This window comes from Heloderma suspectum, chromosome 8 (assembly GCF_057233095.1).
Source record: "Heloderma suspectum isolate Gila_16-S chromosome 8, 16-S_ref, whole genome shotgun sequence".
Lineage (NCBI taxonomy): Eukaryota > Metazoa > Chordata > Lepidosauria > Squamata > Helodermatidae > Heloderma > Heloderma suspectum.
The window spans coordinates 36847549-36867520 of NC_139465.1; the positions used below are offsets into that span (position 1 = coordinate 36847549).

General features: G+C 43.4%; 1 protein-coding gene across 2 annotated transcripts in view; it reads left to right on the forward strand.

Moving 5' to 3' along the window:
- The window catches only part of CDYL2 (chromodomain Y like 2), a 118186-nt gene extending 101200 nt beyond the window's left edge, over nucleotides 1–16986 (forward strand). For both annotated transcript variants that reach the window (XM_084811943.1, XM_084811942.1), the window contains exons 4-7: nucleotides 1880–2052; nucleotides 4262–4472; nucleotides 7138–7281; nucleotides 11041–16986. In XM_084811943.1, the coding sequence (XP_084668069.1) occupies nucleotides 1880–2052; nucleotides 4262–4472; nucleotides 7138–7281; nucleotides 11041–11199 (687 nt within the window). In that variant the 3' untranslated portion in view covers nucleotides 11200–16986. The remainder of the gene's footprint in view (nucleotides 1–1879; nucleotides 2053–4261; nucleotides 4473–7137; nucleotides 7282–11040) is intronic.
- The last annotated feature ends 2986 nt before the right edge of the window (nucleotides 16987–19972 follow it).

Sequence of the window (19972 nt, forward strand, 5' to 3'; positions counted from 1 at the left end):
CCCCCAGATGTACTTTCCCAGCAGCATGCAATATCTCCAGTCCACAGTGGGCTGGTGCCATCTTACATTCCCTATAATGCAATGCCTGCTGTTGACTTCTTGAAGGCACAGCAATAGCACAGTATCCTTTAGGCTTTGTTTTCTCAAGTCAGTAGCTTATGCTACTTTATCCTCAGTTAATTAAAGACGCCTCAAGACCTGGTGATTGCATTTCAGTTCCCTGCATGTATGAAAAAACAAAACCAGAACTAACCATTTGCCTGGCATCCCTGTGTTATGTACGCTAGACACAAGGGGCATCCACTTCCTGCTCACACACTTTACTCCTCGAGATCCCAGTAGCGGGAGAGGTAAGTCCTGGTGAACAAGGATTCTAGCTACTCACACTAATGCTTTAAGAAGTGTGAAATGGAAACATGGGGACAAAAAATGGGCAATGGTTTACCAGAAAGTAAGGACTTCCTGTGATAAACAGGGAAAGTTGGTGCAGATGTGAGTGACGGCGGGAAGGGAGCTGCTAATGCAGACTTTCCCAACCTGGTGCCTTCCAGATGCATTGAACAAACTACAGCTCCCAACATACCCCAGCCAGCTATGGGGGTTGCAGTCCAACATATCTGGGGGGCAGCAGGTTGGGGAAGACTGTGCTAAGGGAATGAGAAGATAACTGCTTTTCTAACACTAATAGGACACAACCTTTAAAATACTTTACAGGTATTTTATGATTCTTTTAATTGGTAGGAAATCAAGATATCCATTATCTCATCTTCCCTGAGGAATTCGGGGCTCTCTTCCTTGTAGAATTTCAAAGTGTCACCAACCACACAGCTATACATATGGAATTTGCAGTACATCTGATTCACAGATAGCTACATTTCCCCCAATACTCTTTAAGCCCAGTGAAGGCATTCTTCTTGTCAAGTGCTCATAATCATGTGAGGGGAGAGTGGGGGGGCCTCTCAGCAAGGTCTGCCCCTTCCATCACATCCCCGTGCCCAACCTGGATACCCTTCACACACTGAGGCTGAACCTCTGTAGTGAGGAGCCTTCAAATGCTGCCTCATTCTCAGAATTGACAGGGAGTCTGAACATAACTCTCACATACTTTCCCAACCACTTCGTCCATCTTTTTTCTTACTAGGAAAAAAAAATCTTGAGAGTAGGGATGTCCATCACTGGGAAATCCATTTCTTTTTTTACTTGACGGAGTTCCACTGCTTGTATGACTCAATTTGCATTTGTGAGCCAAGCTGCAGGCTTTTCCCTGTACTCAGGGAACTTTTTTTGCACTTTTCCCCTACAATTTGTTCAAACTTCTGAGCAATTTGCACAAACTTCTGAGCAATTTGCACAAATTATGGCCAAATTTGCACAAAATCAGCCATAATATATGCAAATGACTTAGACATTTACATAAATTCCTCAGAAATTGGCACAAATCGTAGAACCTGCAGAAAAATGTGCCTAGAAAATCTACAAACTGGCCCAGCTCACTGACACCAAGCCAAAACAAAGGCAGGAGGGGAAGAAAGACAGAAGGGTACCATTTCAGGTATGGTATCGTGGAGACTTAGCAAGCCCCAAAACAACCTTAGGGTGGCCTTAGAGTTGATGCCTCTTTATTTCTAGAGCAATAGCTGTTGCCATTGATGCTGGAAAACAGCTTATAAAAATGGGTAGATCGAATATATAGTTTGAAGCATGCAGTTTTTAGAAGAGTGTCAAGGATGCAGAGACCCAAATTGCATGAACATGGATGCAGAAGTTCTGTTATTGAAATTGCTGAAAACCATGAGAATATTGGGGGGCATTTATTTTAACACAATGATCGCCTTAGTTATGTATGTCAAAGAACTGTATTCTTTGGGGTTCTCCACAGATCATGAAGGAGGTTCGGAGAGCGCTGTGCAATGCATCAGCCGATGACAGTAAACTCCTGCTTCTCAGTGCAGTGGGCAGCGTCTTCTGCAGCGGCCTAGATTACTCCTATTTAATTGGCAGATTATCCAGCGACAAAAGGAAGGAGAGCACTAGGATTGCAGAAGCAATAAGGTGATGTGGGCTTGCTGCAGTCACTCAAATAGGAAATGCAGTGGGGGGTGGGGAAGATAAGGTGTTTGTTTGGTTTCTGTTGGGCCAAACAACAAGGGCACTCCCAGAAATGCTGGGAGTTGTAGGACTTCTTTCTACGCATAGGATTTAACTTCTGTAAACTGCTATACTTTGGCTATAGGGCGGTATAAACATGTAATAAATGATGATGATGATGATGATAGTGGTGGTGGTGGTGGTGATGATGATGATGATGATAGGATTGAGCCCTAAATGTTTCTTATTTATTCGCAAGATATACTGCCCTGCACTTTCAGTTCCAACTGCCACAAAAGATTTTGGGATGGCCGTAAGCCTCCGAATCTGGGGGCTTTCGGCCATCCAGTGCAGAGCAGGAGGAGCAGCAGAGGCGAACCTCACTTCCGTACTCCTCCTGCTCTGCATTTGGGTTGGATGGGCTTTTTCGCCCACCTAGCTGGGGCGTCTGAGTGGGAGGGAAGGAGGCTGGGGAGGCTTGGGGAGGCAGCATAAACTGGCTTTCCCAGTTCCCCCGCCTCCCTGCCTACCAGCATGCTGCCTTTTCCTCTTCCCCGAGGTTGCTTTTGCAACCTCGGAGAGGCAGCCAAAAAGGTTCTCCCAATACCAGCTGCAAGGGGAAGGGGGTGGGGAGCTTGGATTCCTGTCTAGGGACCATGGGATTGCTCCCTAAAAGTTTTTCATGTGCCAGCCACTGTAAACGTGGACTTGCACATGGAATGAGCAGACTACACGCAAGTTCATAGATGAATAAATAGCCAAAATGTTATTTGGTGGTCTAGGCGGAAATCCTATATGCACTTATCTGGGAGTAAGCCCCATTTAAATGCATAGGTTTGCACTGTAAAGGATCTGCAGTGGGATCAGCTGAAATGACCTAATCTCCCACCTCTCCATACAGGGTAAATAGCTCCCTACTGAGAACAAGGTGAAGGTAGACAGCTCCTTATCTACAAAGTACACAATTGGCATGCAAAAGGTCCCAGGTTCAATCCCTGGTAGCTCCAGGTAGAGCTGGGAAAAATGTTTCCCTGAAATGCTGGAGAGCTACTGCCAGTCAGTGTCAACAATATTGAGATGGATGGACAAGTAGTCTGACTCAGTACAAGACAGCTTCCCGTGTACCTGCAGGTTCTGTTGAGTCCCGTGCCAGAAGTTCAGGACTACAGGACTTTCAGCTCAAATTGGGGATGATTTAGGAAGTTGTGAACATTTTCAAAAGGTTCAGGAGCCTGTGATGTCATAAAGACATCACGCATGCACACATATACACACACAAAGATATAGATTTATTATTATTATTAATAATAATAATAATAATAATAATAATTTCATTTCTATACCTCCCAATAGCCGAAGCTGTCTGGGACGTTCGCAACAATTCACTGATAAAAATAGCATTGAAAATTAAAATATACAAAACGTAAACATTTAAACAGATAAAAACAATTTCAACAGAATACTAGACATGTTCAGACAGCTAGTATAAATGCCCCATAATAGGCCATTAAATGCCTGGGAGGAGAGGACAGTCTTAACCTGGTGCCGAAAAGATGGCAGTGTTGGTGCCAGGTGGGTCTCAGTGGGGAGTTTATTCCATAATCGGGGGACTGATATAGATATAGGGATGTAACTGACACTATCAGTTAGGCGCCAGTTCAAAAAATATTTGTTGGATGTTGTGTGTTTTTAAAGTGAATAAATGTTCGTGCCGCATTTAAAAACGTAAAAACAAGCCGCCAGCCCATCTGGAGCATGGAAGCAGCAATGGATTCACTAGCATGTGCACCAGTTATTAAAACTGCAAAACCACCAGGAAGTAGGGCGCATATTGTATCTGGAGGACATCGGTCTTCACACTCAGTTAAATGGCTTTCAATAAACATCTGAACCCCAACCCAAGCCATGATGGAGATACCTTAGCTTGCAAATGAGCCTCTGTATAGCCCTGTGCTAGGAACAAAGTGACAGGCACTGACCATCTTGAACTGGCGTGCTTTATGAGCTTCGCTGTAGTGGCGGGCTGCTCACTGTCACAGACAGTGCTGCACTAGATGGACGTTGGTCTCAGAATTACAGGGCCAGCCATTTAAAATACTCTTATTTTCCAATGGGATCTTTGATGTTTTAGAAGGTGATTCTTAACAGCCTTCCTCCTTCTCTTCCATTTTAGGGATTTTGTAAAAGCATTTATTCAGTTTAAGAAGCCAATTGTGGTTGCAATCAACGGTCCTGCTCTGGGCTTGGGGGCTTCGATTTTACCGCTCTGTGATATTGTTTGGGCAAGTGAAAAGGCCTGGTTTCAGACACCATATGCAACAATTCGGCTGACTCCAGCTGGCTGTTCATCTTACACGTTTCCACAGATATTGGGTGTCGCTCTGGTAAGACTGCTTCCTGTATGATTTGGGGGGGGGGGGAACAGGGGAAGACCCAATCCAGTGAAATGCCTTGGTTCCAAAGGTGCCCTTCTGCATGCAGAAGAGCTCTTCTGCTCAAGAAACACCATTTCTGACATTGTGGAAGAACATTGCACAAGAGAAGAGAACTGAAATCCAAATATGTTCTTCTGTTTTCACAACCCTTGCTCAGTTATTTGCACAAGATCATTTGCTATTTTTCTCTCTGGATTCAGTACATCTCTGGTATACATCCCTTACATGTAAACAAATCGAGTCCTTGGGTACATGCAATTCAATATTTCATAGAATATTTCTAACCCGCCCTAGATCAAGAGATCTCAGGGTGAAATACAATAATGAAAACAATTCAGCATCAAATCACAACAATATAAAATCAGCATTAATAATCCAAGCAAGCAAATTAAAGACTAGGGATGTTAGAGAATTCCGCCACGGACTCCAATGAGGCCAGATTCTTTAGAATCCAGCCCCTCGGCGTCCGTGGTAGAACGGACCACCCACCTCCACCACCCCCCGCGAAGTAGCCCCCAAATGGAACCTACCTGCCACCGGCCAGGTCCGGTCCGTCTGCTGCAGCCCCACGGAAGAAAATGGCGTCCAGCATAGCGGACACCATTTACGTCCCTTCTCTTTGCCATGATAGGCTACGTAAAGATTTATGTAGCCTATCATGGCAAAGAGCAGGGACGCAAATGGCATCCGCTACGCCATTTGCGTCCCTGTTCTTTGCTGTAATAGGCTGCGTAAAGATTTACGTAGCCTATCACGGCAAAGAGTAGGGACGCAAATCTTTACGTAGCCTATCACGGCAAAGAGCAGGGATGCAAATGGAGCCAGCCGGCAGCTCCGCGGACTCGCCGCCGAGTGGAGCCAGCCAGCAAGGATTCCAGGGGGGATGGACGAATTGCCTCTCCCCCCTCCCCCGCGGACCCCCGGCAGACTCAAGGTAAGGCTGTTTCGTACATCTCAATTAAAGACTCAAAAACCTGGGTAAGTAGCCAGGTCTCACCTTGGCAGAAAAATGTAGCCAGTGTCAATGCTAGCCAAGCTTCCAAGGGGAGGGCATTCCATAACCAGGGTGGCACAGCTGAGAAGGCCCTCTCTCGTATCTGCATATAATGTTCAGCTCCCAGTGATGAGACAAAGAAAAAGCCCCCTTGACAGAACTTAATACTCTGGCAGGTGTATACAGGGAGAGGCACTCCCTCGAATATTTCATTTTATCATATTTCTATACCGCCCCATAGCCAAAGCTCTCTGGGCAGTTCACCAAAATTAAAAGCCACTAAAAATACATTATACAAAGTCCAAAATCATTTACATAAGGACATATAAACACACACACACAGACATGTACCTAAAAGCAATTTTTAAACAATCAACCAGAGACAACTCCTTGTATGCTGCCAGATGCCTGAGAGAAGAGAGCAGTTTTAACCTGCGGCCAAAAAGATAACATTGTTGGCGCAATTGGGGAGCCACCACCGAGAAGGCCCTCTCCCTTGTTGCCACCTTCTGAGCCTCTGTCAGAGGAGGCATGCAGAGGAGGGCCTTAGATGCTGAACATAGTATGCGGGTCAGTTCATGCCAGAAGAGGCGCTCCATCAGGTATTTAGGACTTTAAACATGATCACTAACACCTTGAACTTGGACCAGCAGTGGATTGGCTGCCAGTGCAGTTCCTTTAAAAGTGGTGTTCTGTGAGCTGTTCCCAGCAGCAATCTACTTTGCAGTTCCTTTAAAAGTGGTGTTCTGTAGCATTTGAAACAGCCACCTGCAAGCCTAAGCATTTTTAATCCCTAGACCTTGAGCACAAAGCAAACCCTAATGACTAGACCATATGCAATTCCTCATTGGAAAGGGAGACTTGCTTTGCACTGGGCTTTCGGGATTTAAAATGGGTTACTGCATGCACCCCAGCCAGTAAGGAATTGCATCGCCCCTTTGTCAGAGACAATTTCAGAAAGAAATCCCACACGGGAAAAGATGTTCACAAGGGCATCCGCTAAACGGCTTCATGTATTCACTGGCTTCCTCTATTTTGCTGGTTTTAGGGGAGCAGGTTAGATTTTGTGTGTGTGTGTTTAAATGTCTGATCAGAAGTAAGGGGAGCTTACATTCCAAAGTAAGTGTACAATGGATTGCAGCCTGGCGCATTCTTGACCAGCATCTTTATCTCTGCTGCTTTGATGTGCATTCTGAGGCATGTGATGATTGTGTTGTGATGCTTTTCAGATTGGATTTTTACTGTGTAATTTTTCACATTTGGGGGGAAGGCAGCTGCCTTGAGGTTCTCTTTGGGACTCTAAGGCAGGTTATTACTTTGCAAAATAAAGAAATGATGCACATCCAGTCTGCATGTGCAGATCCAATGGAGCAAGGGAATTTCCAATGGACTGCGTACTGAGCAGGCAGGCACACATTTGACCAGGTCACAATCTTCCCCACCATGGCAAGAGAATGGTATTGTATTTCTACTGAAATTATAGTCATTATTTCTGAATTTGCATCTACACCTATAAATTGGCCTGTGCAAATGTTACACAAACCTGTGTCCTCTTCTGACCTTTTTTTTTCTCATGATGAGTAAGTGGCCACCCTGCTCAAACACGCTTGGTCATTGCAGGCAAATGAAATGTTGTTTTGTGGAAGGAAGCTCACGGCACAGGAAGCCTGCAGCCGAGGACTCGTCTCCCAGGTCTTTTGGCCTACAACATTTGGGCAAGAAGTGATGCTGAGGGTGAAAGAAATGGCATCCTGCAGCGCAGTGGTAAGAAATGGGAGAGAACTGGTGTTAGGTTATTGGCTAAACTGTGACTTAGGAAGCTCCCCAGTTCAAATCTGGGAACTCTTCCGGGAACTCACGAGAGGTGACCTTGGGCAAGCCACTCTGACTCTCTTTCAGCCTCCCCATGACATTATGGGGATAATAATACTGGCTTACCAAACAAGGTTGTGCTTGTAATGGATTATAAGAAGATAAAAGATGTGGAGTGTCTTGAAGACTTTAAAAGTTATTATAATGTAGGGGGGTTCAGATGGGATTCATGGGCGGGAGGCATTTCCAAAGGGAATCAGCAAGAGCAAAGAACTTGTCTCCAAGCCATTTTTCTTCCTGCTGGGCTCTGAGTCCAAGTGGGTAGAAACATTGAGGTTGTGGGGGGAAATCGGTGAATAGGATAAGGTTTAAGCATTCCCACTGCTACTTACCAGTTTACCCCTGCAAATTATCCTCAGCTCCTGGAGAGAAGAGTTTACCATGTTACCTGATAAACATATAATTCCAGCTGGATTAGAGCAAAGATCTATTTAGTCCATCATCTGGTTCCCAACTCTGGCAAGCTCTATTCTTCTGATAATCTTTTTTTCCTAAAGTTTATTTTATATGAATCTCTAATGCTGCTTATTATATTGTGCTTTTATTTTAATCGTATTCATGTGCCCTGGTTTCTGCAAGAATGAAGCGTGTTTGAAAATGCTTTTTAAAAAGCATTAAAAAGCATTTTCAAACACGCTTCATTCTTGCAGATACCAGGGCACAGGAATACAATTAAAATAAAAGCACAATATAATAAGCAGCATTAGAGATTCATATAAGGCAGACCATTAGTCTATGTAACCCAGTGCTGGATGGAAGCAAGATGGGGATTCATGATGGTACAGATACCAGCCAATCAGTGCTGTGCACAGACGGCTTCTGCTGCAGGCTTGCAGAACCAGTATCCCTGAGATCAGCTCTTGGACAGAAAATGGTTCAGTTCCACAGACGGGGGAGAGTGTGCTTCACGAGCGGTCCCAAGACACAATCACGTGCTCCCCCGTGTCATTGGAATCACCTAAGGGAGAGAAGGGAAGTGCTGGCTGGCCCCACTGTCCTCCGCACACCAGAGGGCAAACATCTGGAGTGGGGAGCTTGCTGCACTTGTGTAGGCTGCCCGCAGGATTGAGAGCCCTGATTGTGCAAGGTTCTAAGTCAGGTGGGGACCTACACAAGTTCAGCAGTCTCCGCACTGCAGAGCTTTGTGTAAAGGGCGGGGGCAAGCATGGGGTTGCAGTGGAGGGGGCAAGGCCAGCCACTGCATCCCCGCTCACCCTCACCTGATTCTAATCACCTGAGGGAATTGTATGTATGCACAGCACTCCCATTCTCAAGCCATGTGTCACATAAGCCAGACCTGTGTTTCCACCCAGACAAGTTTTTTCCTCCACTTTCTGTATTCAAGACTGTTGCTCCGCTACACACTCTGGCGAAGAGCAAAAGAAGAGCATTGCTGGATAGACTAGATAGACTAGATAGGTCTATCTGGTCCAGCATTCTGTTCACACAGTGGCCAACCAGCTGTCTCAGGGAAACCCACAAGCAGGGCATGAGTGCAACTGCACCCTCTCACCCCTGTTCCCCAGCAACTGGTGTACATAGGCAGACTGCCTCTGATACTGGAGGCAGCATATAGCCATCAGACTAGTAACCATTGGTAGCCTTCTCCTCCAGGAATTTGTCCAACCCCCTTTGAAAGCCCTCCAAATGGGTGGCCATCACTACATCCTGTGGAAGTGAAGTCCATAGTTTAACTCTGCACTGTGTGAAGAAGAACTTCCTTGTATCTGTCCTGAATCTCCCACCAGCTTCATAGGATGACTCTCTGGGGTTCTAGTATTATGAGAGAGGGAGGAAAAAATCTCCCTATCCACTTTCTCCACACCATGCATTATTTTGTATGCCTCTAAAGACAGGGCAGCCCTCGTTTCACTGTAAAGGGCTGCAGATGCAGCAAGAGGCACTGAGGGGTTTTAATTAAATGAACAGTAGATTACATCTCCTCCAAGACACTTCGCATGAGACATGCAAGAGAAACATACACTGAAAAGACATTGTAACTCCCTTGGATTGTGCCGATAAGCATGTATATTGATCTGACAGTGCCCCAGGCCTCATCCTGGATTCTTCATTTCCCATTGTTATCTCCCAAGTCCTCATTCCATCTTCAGCTTATATCAGATGCTGCAATATAGCCATGTTGGTCACAAAGCCTATAAAAGGAGAGTGAATGATTAGGGGGATATTCACAAGTGAAGTTAAGAATGTTTCCCTCCCCACAAATTCTTTTCTTCATTTAATTAGCTTTATCGCACTTTTCTACTACAATAATAATTCAAGGTGGCTTTCAGTGGTTAAAAAAAACCCCACAAAATAAAAGAACAGTTTAAACATCAATTCAAACTGTAAAAACAATCAGAATGTAAAACAAGGGCAGCCGTTTTCCAAGTCACTGGACTGGATTAGGATTTTTTTTCTTCTGGGAAACTTGGAAAGTTGCCAAGCCAATCTGAGGAAAGCTTCAGAGAGCTTGCCCATCACTAGCTTCAGTTGTTCATGGGCTTTGAAATCATTGTATGTTGATTTTGTTTAAGTGATCAGCTGGCTTGGGGACCATGCAGTCAAATGGTGGAGGAGAAATACGTTAAATAAGTAAATGAAGCCACTTGTTGAGTGTATGGGCAGAAGCCAAATACGAACATGGATTTCCTAGTTTTTAGCTTCTCGGCACTTACATTAGTGTAGCATTCAAAAACATAAATGGTGTCTTTTATGAAAGTGGTCCCCATGACTAGATTATATTGTTGGACAGATAAACGGATGGATAGATATACCCCCTATTCAGGTGTTATGCTAAGTGGTTAAAATCACCACACAAACAGGAACAGGGGCCACACTGCGTAGGTTTCCACGTAACTCAGAACCCTGCACAATCGGCGTTTCGAATCACGTGGAATCTGATGCGCATACAGGTGTGCGCGCGAAGGCCTCCTGGCTGCAGGCGTTCATGCTGTACGCAGTCTGGGCGCAGCATCGTTATGATGTGATGGCAGGGACGGGGCTGTTCAGTGCAGCCCCATTCCTGCTTGCATGGTGAGTGTCACCACTTAGCATCATGCCTGAATAGGGCTATAGATTCCTTTTGCTCTGGATGTTTCCCACAGTTTCAAATGGGAGAGTTCAGCCATAGCACACTTCAGCCGTAGCATTCTGGAATCTGTTACAGCTGTGGAGAAACGTTTATGTTGAGGGCTAAATACCCTTGGCAGTGTGTAGGAGGCACATGCCAGTGGTGGATGGGGCTTAAGCCACTGGTGGGCAGGGCCAACCCTCTGTCTTTGTAACTCTGTCTCTCTCTCATTCTCTCTCTCACCCTGTTCATTCTCTTTCTGACACCCTATTCTCTCTCTTGTTCTCTGTCTTTCTGATGCCCCACTCTCGCTCGCTCGCCATCTCTCATTCTCTTTCCCCCTCTTCCTCCTGGCCAAGCAGATTGCCAGGGAGGAACAGACCACTCTTGCCATAGATCTGAACTGATTACTTGCATGGGGCTTTTGAAATTAGCCTAAGGGCCACATGAAATTAGCTGAGGGCCGCGATTGCCCACATTTGACCTGTCGTTTCCTGGAGCAGATTGGTCGCAGTACTATTCTGTTCTGATAGCATCAGTAGGTTCAAATGATGAAATTGGGTTGTAATTTCTTTTCTTAGGTGTTAGAAGAATCTAAATGCCTGGTTCGGAGTTTCCTGAAATCTGGCCTTGAAGATGTGAATGAGAAAGAATGTCAGATGTTAAAACAACTCTGGAGTTCTTCCAAAGGACTGGATTCATTATTCAGCTACCTGCAAGACAAAATTTACGAAGTCTGACATCATTGGACAACTTGAAAGAGAGAGGGGAAAAAAGGTTACGAGAGATTTGAGGTGTCACCGGGGTTTGAAAAATAATATAGAAGTCAAACCTAGATCCAACAAACCCCTCAGAGGAATTTGTGGCAGTGTATCTAACATACCTATGGTTGTGTCAGTTTCCTTGTGAATTAAATAGAGATGTTTCAGCAGGTGTTGCTAGCAGGATTGGTTCTTGTTTGACAGAGGGAGAGGCAGGTGTGTTCATATGCACAACCTTTGCCAAAAGCTGCAACTTAATGCACACGTGGCTGGAGAGAAACATACATTCCACATGCTGGAAAGCACTAGTGTTGCCCTTCAAGGCACACCGCGAATATCAACTTCTTTGTCTTATTTTTTTCCAAATTAACTTATTCTTGCTCTCATAAGCAACTTGTCTCTGCATTGACCCAAGTGGTGCAATTTAGAATTCGGGCCAAAGTCACATGTTTCAGGCCTGCTTTAGAAAGATTTCAATACTTCTGTTTGTTGAAATGTTAACAGGGGAATGAATTCTGAGGGTGGGGATATAATTTATATGTATGATGTATTAAAAAGAATAATTTTGCAACAAAAAAAACCCTACTTGGACTTGTTGATGGTTTTTTCCCCTGTTGGTTAATTTATTTAATTAATTTATTTGTGTGTGTGGTGTGGTATGTGTGTGTGTGTGTGTGTGTACATACATGCATGCGCACACACATTTACATACACAATTTAACTGTTGGTCTGATTAAATTATTATTATAATTATTATTGTTTTATTTGAATATTTCCCAGGATTGGATAATTTTGCACAACTGTACAAGCTCTTTGGTTTACTTTAAGCAGACTGAGCTGCGTGGACAAGAAAAAGACAGTAAAATGGAATGTTGTAGGGCATTAAAAAGCAACAGCCATATCCGTGTTTCTATATGCAGGAAATCGTACCACAAGGTACAGAGGGTAGACATCATCATTTAATATTCCTTAAGGAAAACCATTGGGAAATGTTGAAGCAGTGAATGCGGCACAAGGAATCCAACGAGGCGTATGGTAGGGTATGCAGATTTTTTGTTGAGCAAATATATTTAATATTTTTCGTACTAGCTGGACATTAATAACAGGGTGAACAGTGCCTAAATTGTGGTACCAACAAAGGCTCCACATTGCTTTTGTGCTACAGACCTTAATACTTATTCCTCATGAGCCTCTTGGCCTAGTTGATGCTTTCTTCAGAAGTGGTATATTACTTTTCAGTGAACTTCTAGAGATGCCAGCCAGAAGCTGCTAGGCCATGAATTAGAGGGACAATGGCTTTCGTACTTCTTTCTTTCTTCCTTTCTTCCTTTCTTCCTTTCTTTCTCCGGCCCTCAGTGGCAGGCTCTCCTGCCACGAAACTGCACAAAGACATAGATGTCCCTCAGAACAGTCTATGGCCATCTGCTCTTAGAATATGACCCCCAACCAATATTCCTTGGAAACAAGGAATGGATTTTTCCTTGTCGCATCAGTTTAACATCTGATTGTGTGTGTGTGTGTGTGTGCAGTCCCTAGAGAAATAATAGAAGGGATGTGTTCTTGGAACTAAGCAAAGAAGCTGGTGAGACAAATCAAGGTGCATTTAAGCTTGTGTGGGTTGTTCGAATGGTTTGTGCCGCGGCTCTCCATCTTTTCATTACTGCATTATGGGTGTCATCAGGCTCGTATCTTTTAAAATTGCAAAAGGAGAGTGTTCCTTACAAAGGATACTGGGAACAAGGGATCAACATTATCTCTTTGATTAGTCATTTCTTGGAGTAGAGAGAGTGGCTCCCATGAATTTCCTATGGAAACTCATAGAAAGAGGCCGTGGCTCAGTGGTAGAGCCCCCACTTTGCATGCAGAAGGTCCCAGGTTCAATCCCTGACATCTCCAGGTAGGGCTGGAAAAATTCCGACTGCTGCCAGTCAGTGTCGACAATACAGGGCTAGATGAACCAATGGTCAGACTCTGTATAAGGCAGCTCCTTATGTTCCAAAACATTATCTTCTTTTTTCTTTTTGCATTTTCATTGTCCATTCAGTGTTAAGTATAAAATGCTTTCCATTTAAATTCCTTTTTTTTTTAGTTTCAGAGCTTCCAAATGAGACGATTGGATCTTGGAATTTTATTTTGTTTATTTTGTGTTTTGCTCTATAGTTGGCAGAGCTCCAACCTCTAGTTAGAAGGCATCCATGGAGGACCCTTGGAAATCCATGCACAATCCAGCTTCTAGTTAAGATCTGTCTAAATACCTTTGGAAAGTAATATTCAAGGCTTGTAAAACTATTCTTTTCCACATGCATGGGAAACAAACCCCAAGTTCTTCAGTCAAGATGAAATGGCTGATGCCTCTCTTATTCTCAGCCAAGGGTTGTGAATGATCTCCGAAACTGATGTACCATTTGCCAAATGGCGTCTTTGGATTCAGTGTGTGTAACTGAAATCATACTCTTGAACATCCATTTGTAGGAAAGTACTTGTAGCGTATGACATTAAGCAAATGGGGGAAATGAAACAAAATGTATGGCAAAACATCTTTTTTTTAAATTAGTCTTTCATATCTCACAATAACTCGTACAACTCCAAATTATGTGTCAGACATGTTAATGAACTGGCGGGAAGTTGTTTCAGTGATAAGAGTTGCTTTGCAGCAACTCCTGTAGATATAATTCTTGGGAGCATGAAATTTTCATTTTAGAACAAAGAATTGTCATAAAACACCTAATTTTTTTAACATTAATATTTTATTCAACAGCATTTTCAAAATATCCTTTTTTCTACATTTTCTTGGCAAACAAATAGTTGAAATGCAGTGAATTCTTCATTTTAAAAAATAAGCTCTACAGATTTTAAACATAAAAAAGCATATCTAGATTTCAGTGTAGTCTTTTTTTAAAGGACAGTGATTATTTTTTAAAAAACCTTCCTCATCTAGTTTTAGCTTTCTATAGTCACTGGGTATTCAGCTATATAGGTGTACTGTATATACTAGACCGAATACTTTATTAATATTCACAGTATTTAATAAAAATAAATGAAAATTTGTTGTTACGTATGTTATATTATTTCATGTAAAGGTTTTTGTACAAATCTTTAAAGATCTGTAGTTTTTGCATTTGTAGATATGGAAAAGTAAGCAATTCATTTCTGTGTGTTTGTCTTGCATGTATATTTTTGCTGTACATAAAGTGTGGTTTAGTTGGGTACCCTTCTGTTCCAATGAATAAGCTTTCAGACTTTAATACAGTATATATTTTCAAAAATATAAACTTTTATATTTCCGTGGTAGATTAGGGTAAGCGTTTTAGGCAATCTTTTTCAACGATAATTAACCATTCTTTTAATCTCTAGCATTCTGGAGTTGGTGCCAATTGTTTTCCACTTAGAAGAATACACTCTTTTACTCTTATAAATATATGCGGGCAGGGTTTTTTGGTTTGGTTTTGGTTTCTTTTCTTTGTTTGGTTTTGTTCCAGCCTTGAAATAAGTGACTTTAAGGTATAAATTTGTAAATTTACTGCATTTGTGAATAAGCCTTACCATTAGTTTGAATCAAACTTTGTTAATTACATAAGTAAAATTGAGGGTCCTACTAGAAGTGATGGAAGCAGAACAAGGTTTAGAACAGGGTTGCCACCATGCAGATACATATCAGGGTGAAGAGCACCTTAAGCCTGAACCTTTTCCTAACACCTGTTTTCCCCCAGCAAAACCCTCTCCTCCATCCAAGTTGCATTTCTCCCATCCAGGGTGAAAACAATGGATATCAAAGCAGCAGAGGAGAAATGGTTCAGGAGACAGAAACACATAGGTGGTGAAAGTGTTCAACACAATGTGCATTCCAGTGGAGGCTGGTACCACTGATGTCAGCAGAGCAGCGAATCAGCTCCGGGTGAATCAGCTCTGCACCTTGGATAGCTCCTTTAAAGTTCTGACTGGTTCTGACTGACACCCGGAGCAGATTCACTGCTCTACTGACATCGGAGCTGCCAGCCTCCACTAGTCCAATCTAAGAAACAGATTGTGTCACCATCACTTCTACTTAGATCCTAAGAAATCCTCCCCCATCCCCATCCCTCGAAAAGCTGCATTCAAACAGTTGGCAAATTTAGAATGCAAGGCCTTAATTTTTTCCCCCTTGTGAAAAGGATAATACGGGTTGTTTCTTTCAAACAACATAGTTTGGCTTGTCAGTTGGGGCTTTGTTCTTTATAAACTGTGCATATTGTCCACCCAGTCCTATTAATCAATCTCAGGCTTTTTGGGGCGGTGGCTAGAGCTATAAAAGTCAAATCTGGCTGAAGCCACCTCTCTTTAGGAGACACTAAAGAAGTTTACATAAGAGACTTTTAGACAATCTTAATTGTAGTGCATTTTACTCTGTAACCTGGATATGTTATCTCTGTCTACCCAATTAACTGTATGTTTTTAAGCCATACGGGGGGAGCAATCCTATGGCCGCTAGTCAGCAGCTAGACAGCCATAGGATATCTGGTTTTACAGGAACTGACCTTGGAGCCCGTGCTCTGAGGTCGGTTCCTGGAGAAATGACCTTCCACCCATTCCACGCTGCCTTGCAGGCAGCTCAGAACAGCCCTGAGCTCCATGCTCAGAAAAGGAGTGCAGAGCAGCCAAATTGGGGCATTCTCGGGGGGGGGGGGGGTTCCAGGGCAGGAAAAGTGGAAATGCCAGTATGACACATCCTATATATCATCCGGTAGCCTCCTCCCCCGCTCCACTTTCCTGCAGCTAGACAGCCAAAATCGGCTGTCTAGCTGCAAATGCAGGGCAGGAGAAGCCTGAAGGGAATGATCCCCTCCATGCTTCTCTTGCCCTGCATTGGATAGGAGGTCACTTCCAAGTTCGGAGGCGGCCCCCTATCCCCATAGGATTGCGCCCTTAATCTCTTAAATGCTACATGGAAAGTCATTCACTAACTCACTGACATTGTCAACAGGATTTTTGCTTCTAGGGAATATATATATATATATATATATATATATATATATATATTCCATTAAAAAACAGGATAAGGGCCAAAGAGTTACATTTTCTTTACCAAGCATTAGTTAGAAAATAAACCAGTTCCATCCGTATAGCAAAGATCTGCTGTTGACTCTGTTTTGACATGCATTTTCATATAATTGCTTATTCATTTCAGGGAGATAGAAAAGGGCAGGGCAGCCAGAGATGGCCTATCTGCTAATTAAAAAAAATGTTGGAAAATGAAGGAAAGCCAGTGAATGATGGAGTGTCTATTGGTAAGGCTTATTACCAAACCTGGGAGCGAAAGCAGATAACCAAAAAAAGAAAAGTTAAAATGGCAAAATATGTCTGTGAAGACTTATATGATTTCTAATGAGTATCTTGCACAAAGCAATTAAAAGATAGATGTTTTTCAGCTTAGACCCATAAGTTATTTTGTTGTCTGGATGTCATAGGATAAGATGGAATCAGTTTCCAATAGTTGTGATGAAGGCGAATGCACAGTATAATGAATATGAGGGTATGGGGCACCCCTTAACCACAGTGTTGTAAATAATACTTCGGAAACTAGTTCAGTACTGAGGGGCACGTATCTTCTGATATATCAAATATTGACTGTCTAGATCAAATTGTACACAATATATTTGTCAATGGTCCTGTAAACTGGTGTATGAACACATTTTTCTGGGTGCCTTAGAAGTTGTATTTTTCATGTGTGTTAATATGCAGTATTTATACATTGTGAGAAGCTGCTTTGAATAAAAACATTGAAACTTCCATTTGGTTAGTTTGGGGTTTGAAAAAGAGCCACAGTGAATTTTGTCAAGGAGGGTTGAGGCACATGTCCATTGCCACTAACATCAAGCATAGGGTGAAGACTCATGCAAGGTTTTACAAGCCATCACAGTGAGTTCCTTAACCCATGCAATGAGCTTGGCTTCCCATCGTACATGACAGACATATAGGCCTGACATCAGCACCAGGCATCCTAAAGCAGGTGACAGGGTCGCAGTAGGGCCATCAGTTCTGATCCTTGCCCAGAATCTGGGCTCTCCATACTGGGAAGCTGGGTCTGTGGAACCTCCGTTGTAAGTTCCCCAATGCTCTGGAGTGACACTATGTTGGGTGCTCCAAGGCATTGTGGGAAATTCAGATGGCAGCTTCCAGCTCTTCTCAGGGTGCTCCTGCCATGTACACTGCCCGGCGTCAAGGGTAAGCATGGTCAGGCACCTGCCATGTGCTCACACCCCAGGAGGGGCCCACTGACAGCCCCCTGGACTTGCTTCTCCTTGTCACCATTGCAACTGGCTTGTTCACCTGCCTCTCACCTGACCTGGACCACAGTGGTGGTGGGAAGGAGAAGCAGAAGATGCCACTGCCCACTTGCTCCTTGGCTTTCTGCCTGTCAAGCAAGCAAGTGGTGGCAGTGATGAGAAGAGGAGAAGTAAAAGCAGTTGGTGACAATGGTGGCGAGAAGGTAGATTCACTGAGGGAGGAGGCCCACTGAAGGTGTCTTGCCCCACAGCCATCCAAAAAGCTGGAGCCAACACACACCCTTGAGTGCCTTGGCGGAAAGCCTGGAAAATGTTGATATTATTAAGCCCGCAGTTGCAAATCTCAAACCACTTGCTCCAGAGTAAATCTGCTAAAATGAGACTGGAAAAATCACTTCCATGATGTATATGGCTGGCTGGTTGTTTCATTGCCCTCAATGCTAGTCAAAGGTCAGGTATAAATACGCATCGTTTCAAAGAAACACGGCTGAAATTGTATTCCCACTTCAATGAACGCAATGGGATTTATTTCGGAGTAGACCATTGTATAGGGATTGTAAGACTTCAATTCTAGGAAAATGTGCAAGTGTAGGTCTCATGGAACTTGGTAGACTTCCAAGTAAATCTGCATAGGATTACACTGTAAAATAGGAAAACTCGCAACGGCAGCTTTTTTCTTTGGGGGTCTGGGGTGGGGGCAGCAACCCCACCTATGAAAGACTGCATAGAGTTTCCTCAGTTTCTTCCACTCAGCCAGATTGTACAGATCTCCAGACAAGACTAACAAAAACTTCAAAAGGGGTGGGGAGAGATTCCTGGAGGGGAGAGAGGAAATTAGGAATTTCCTATGTTTGGGCAGGTGTTTAATATTTCCTGCAGTTATAATGTATTTGACATCAACATGCAGGTATAACCACATTTTACCTGTATGCATTATTTACTTGCAGGCTGCAATGACATTGTTCTAAAAGAAAGATGCCAAAATGTGCTTGAGCAGGATAAACGGTTTTATTTTCTTGCTCTGTTCCAAAGGTGTCAAAACAATATTTTACTTCGGAGCTTCCTTTAGTTTCATTTGTCATTCGAAAGCAGAAGCCAAATTTCAAATGAAAATGTTGTAAAACATTTATGTGCTCTCATAAGAAAGTACTTCACTTTACACTCATACGAGCCATTTTTTTATAGGAGGTCATAATGCGATAATCATTCCATGCCGTAAAATGAGCCAGGACAATGATGATAAGAATAAAATAACTGGATCCAACCAATTCCATTCTAGCTACATCAATCCATGCAGTACTGCCTATAGCCCGCTAGCTTCTCTCAGACTGTTAGTAGCTATTGCTACACTGTACACCACGGAGGGGAAAAAGTGGAAAAAGTGACTCTTAAGGCTGAACTGGTAATCATACATTGTTTAGCTATGTGTGATAGGTTTCCTTCCTTATTTAAAGCATTGTTGCCCTGCTCTTTAGCCAAAAAGGCTCCTGGAGAGGCACGCAATTATCAGTAGTACAACAGTCACTGCCCTCAGGCTTACAATCTAAAGGACATGACACACAAGGAAAAGGATGGGAGGGAAGAGGAAAAAGAAACTCAGGCACCACGCTTAAAGCTACAGTTCTTGTCATAAACCAATTGGATGTGGACTACAGTTCATGTAGCCTGATGGAATGGCTGATGGCGGAGTGACACTTGGGGGGAGTCAAAAGCAGCTGGTCTCTCAGATGAAATGGAATAGCCTGGCTTCTCTTCTACATTTTAAGGAGCTACGAGACTGCTAGAATATCTGTTAGTCTTTGAGGTACCACAAGACTGTACTTTGCTTTTGCTATAATAGATTGTCATTGTTTTCTCAGCGCGGGGGGGGGGGGGGCTCAGATCCCAGCTCTTTCCTTCAAACAGAGATGTTTCACAAAAATCTTTTGGCTCAGACTTGGTCATTGTCACAAATGGTAGAATGTGATGTTAGCACAGTTCAAAGGGTAGGAGTTAAGGGCCAGAACTTCTCTTCGAATTACTGATAGGATCCACCACCAAATGTTGGGTCTCCCAGAGATACTCAGAAGGACTTCTTAGGGCTAAGGAGGTTCTTGCAGGGGAATTGCTTTTGGGAGCAGTTGAAGCATCAGGTTCATGAAAGGCCTCCAGGCTACAGCCTTTTCCACAGCTTGGAAGGGTACTCCAAAGCCCCAGATCTTGCAAGTACAGACAGGGCCAGAAATATTGGAACAAGAATAACTGTTTTGGCAGTTGGCCTCTGTACTCCACCACATTGAAGTTGAAAGGAAACACACCCAGAGGGGAGCAAAATCCAGACTTTCAGCTGTAATGCAAGGGGTTTGACAAAAGTGGGGCACTAACCATTCAGGAAGGACAGCCAGTGGCATACACACACACCCATTGTTGGTGGCTCATAAGTAATGGAACAAACCAACATCATTTCAAAATTAAGGATCACCTTTAATACCTGGATGAAAATCCTTTAC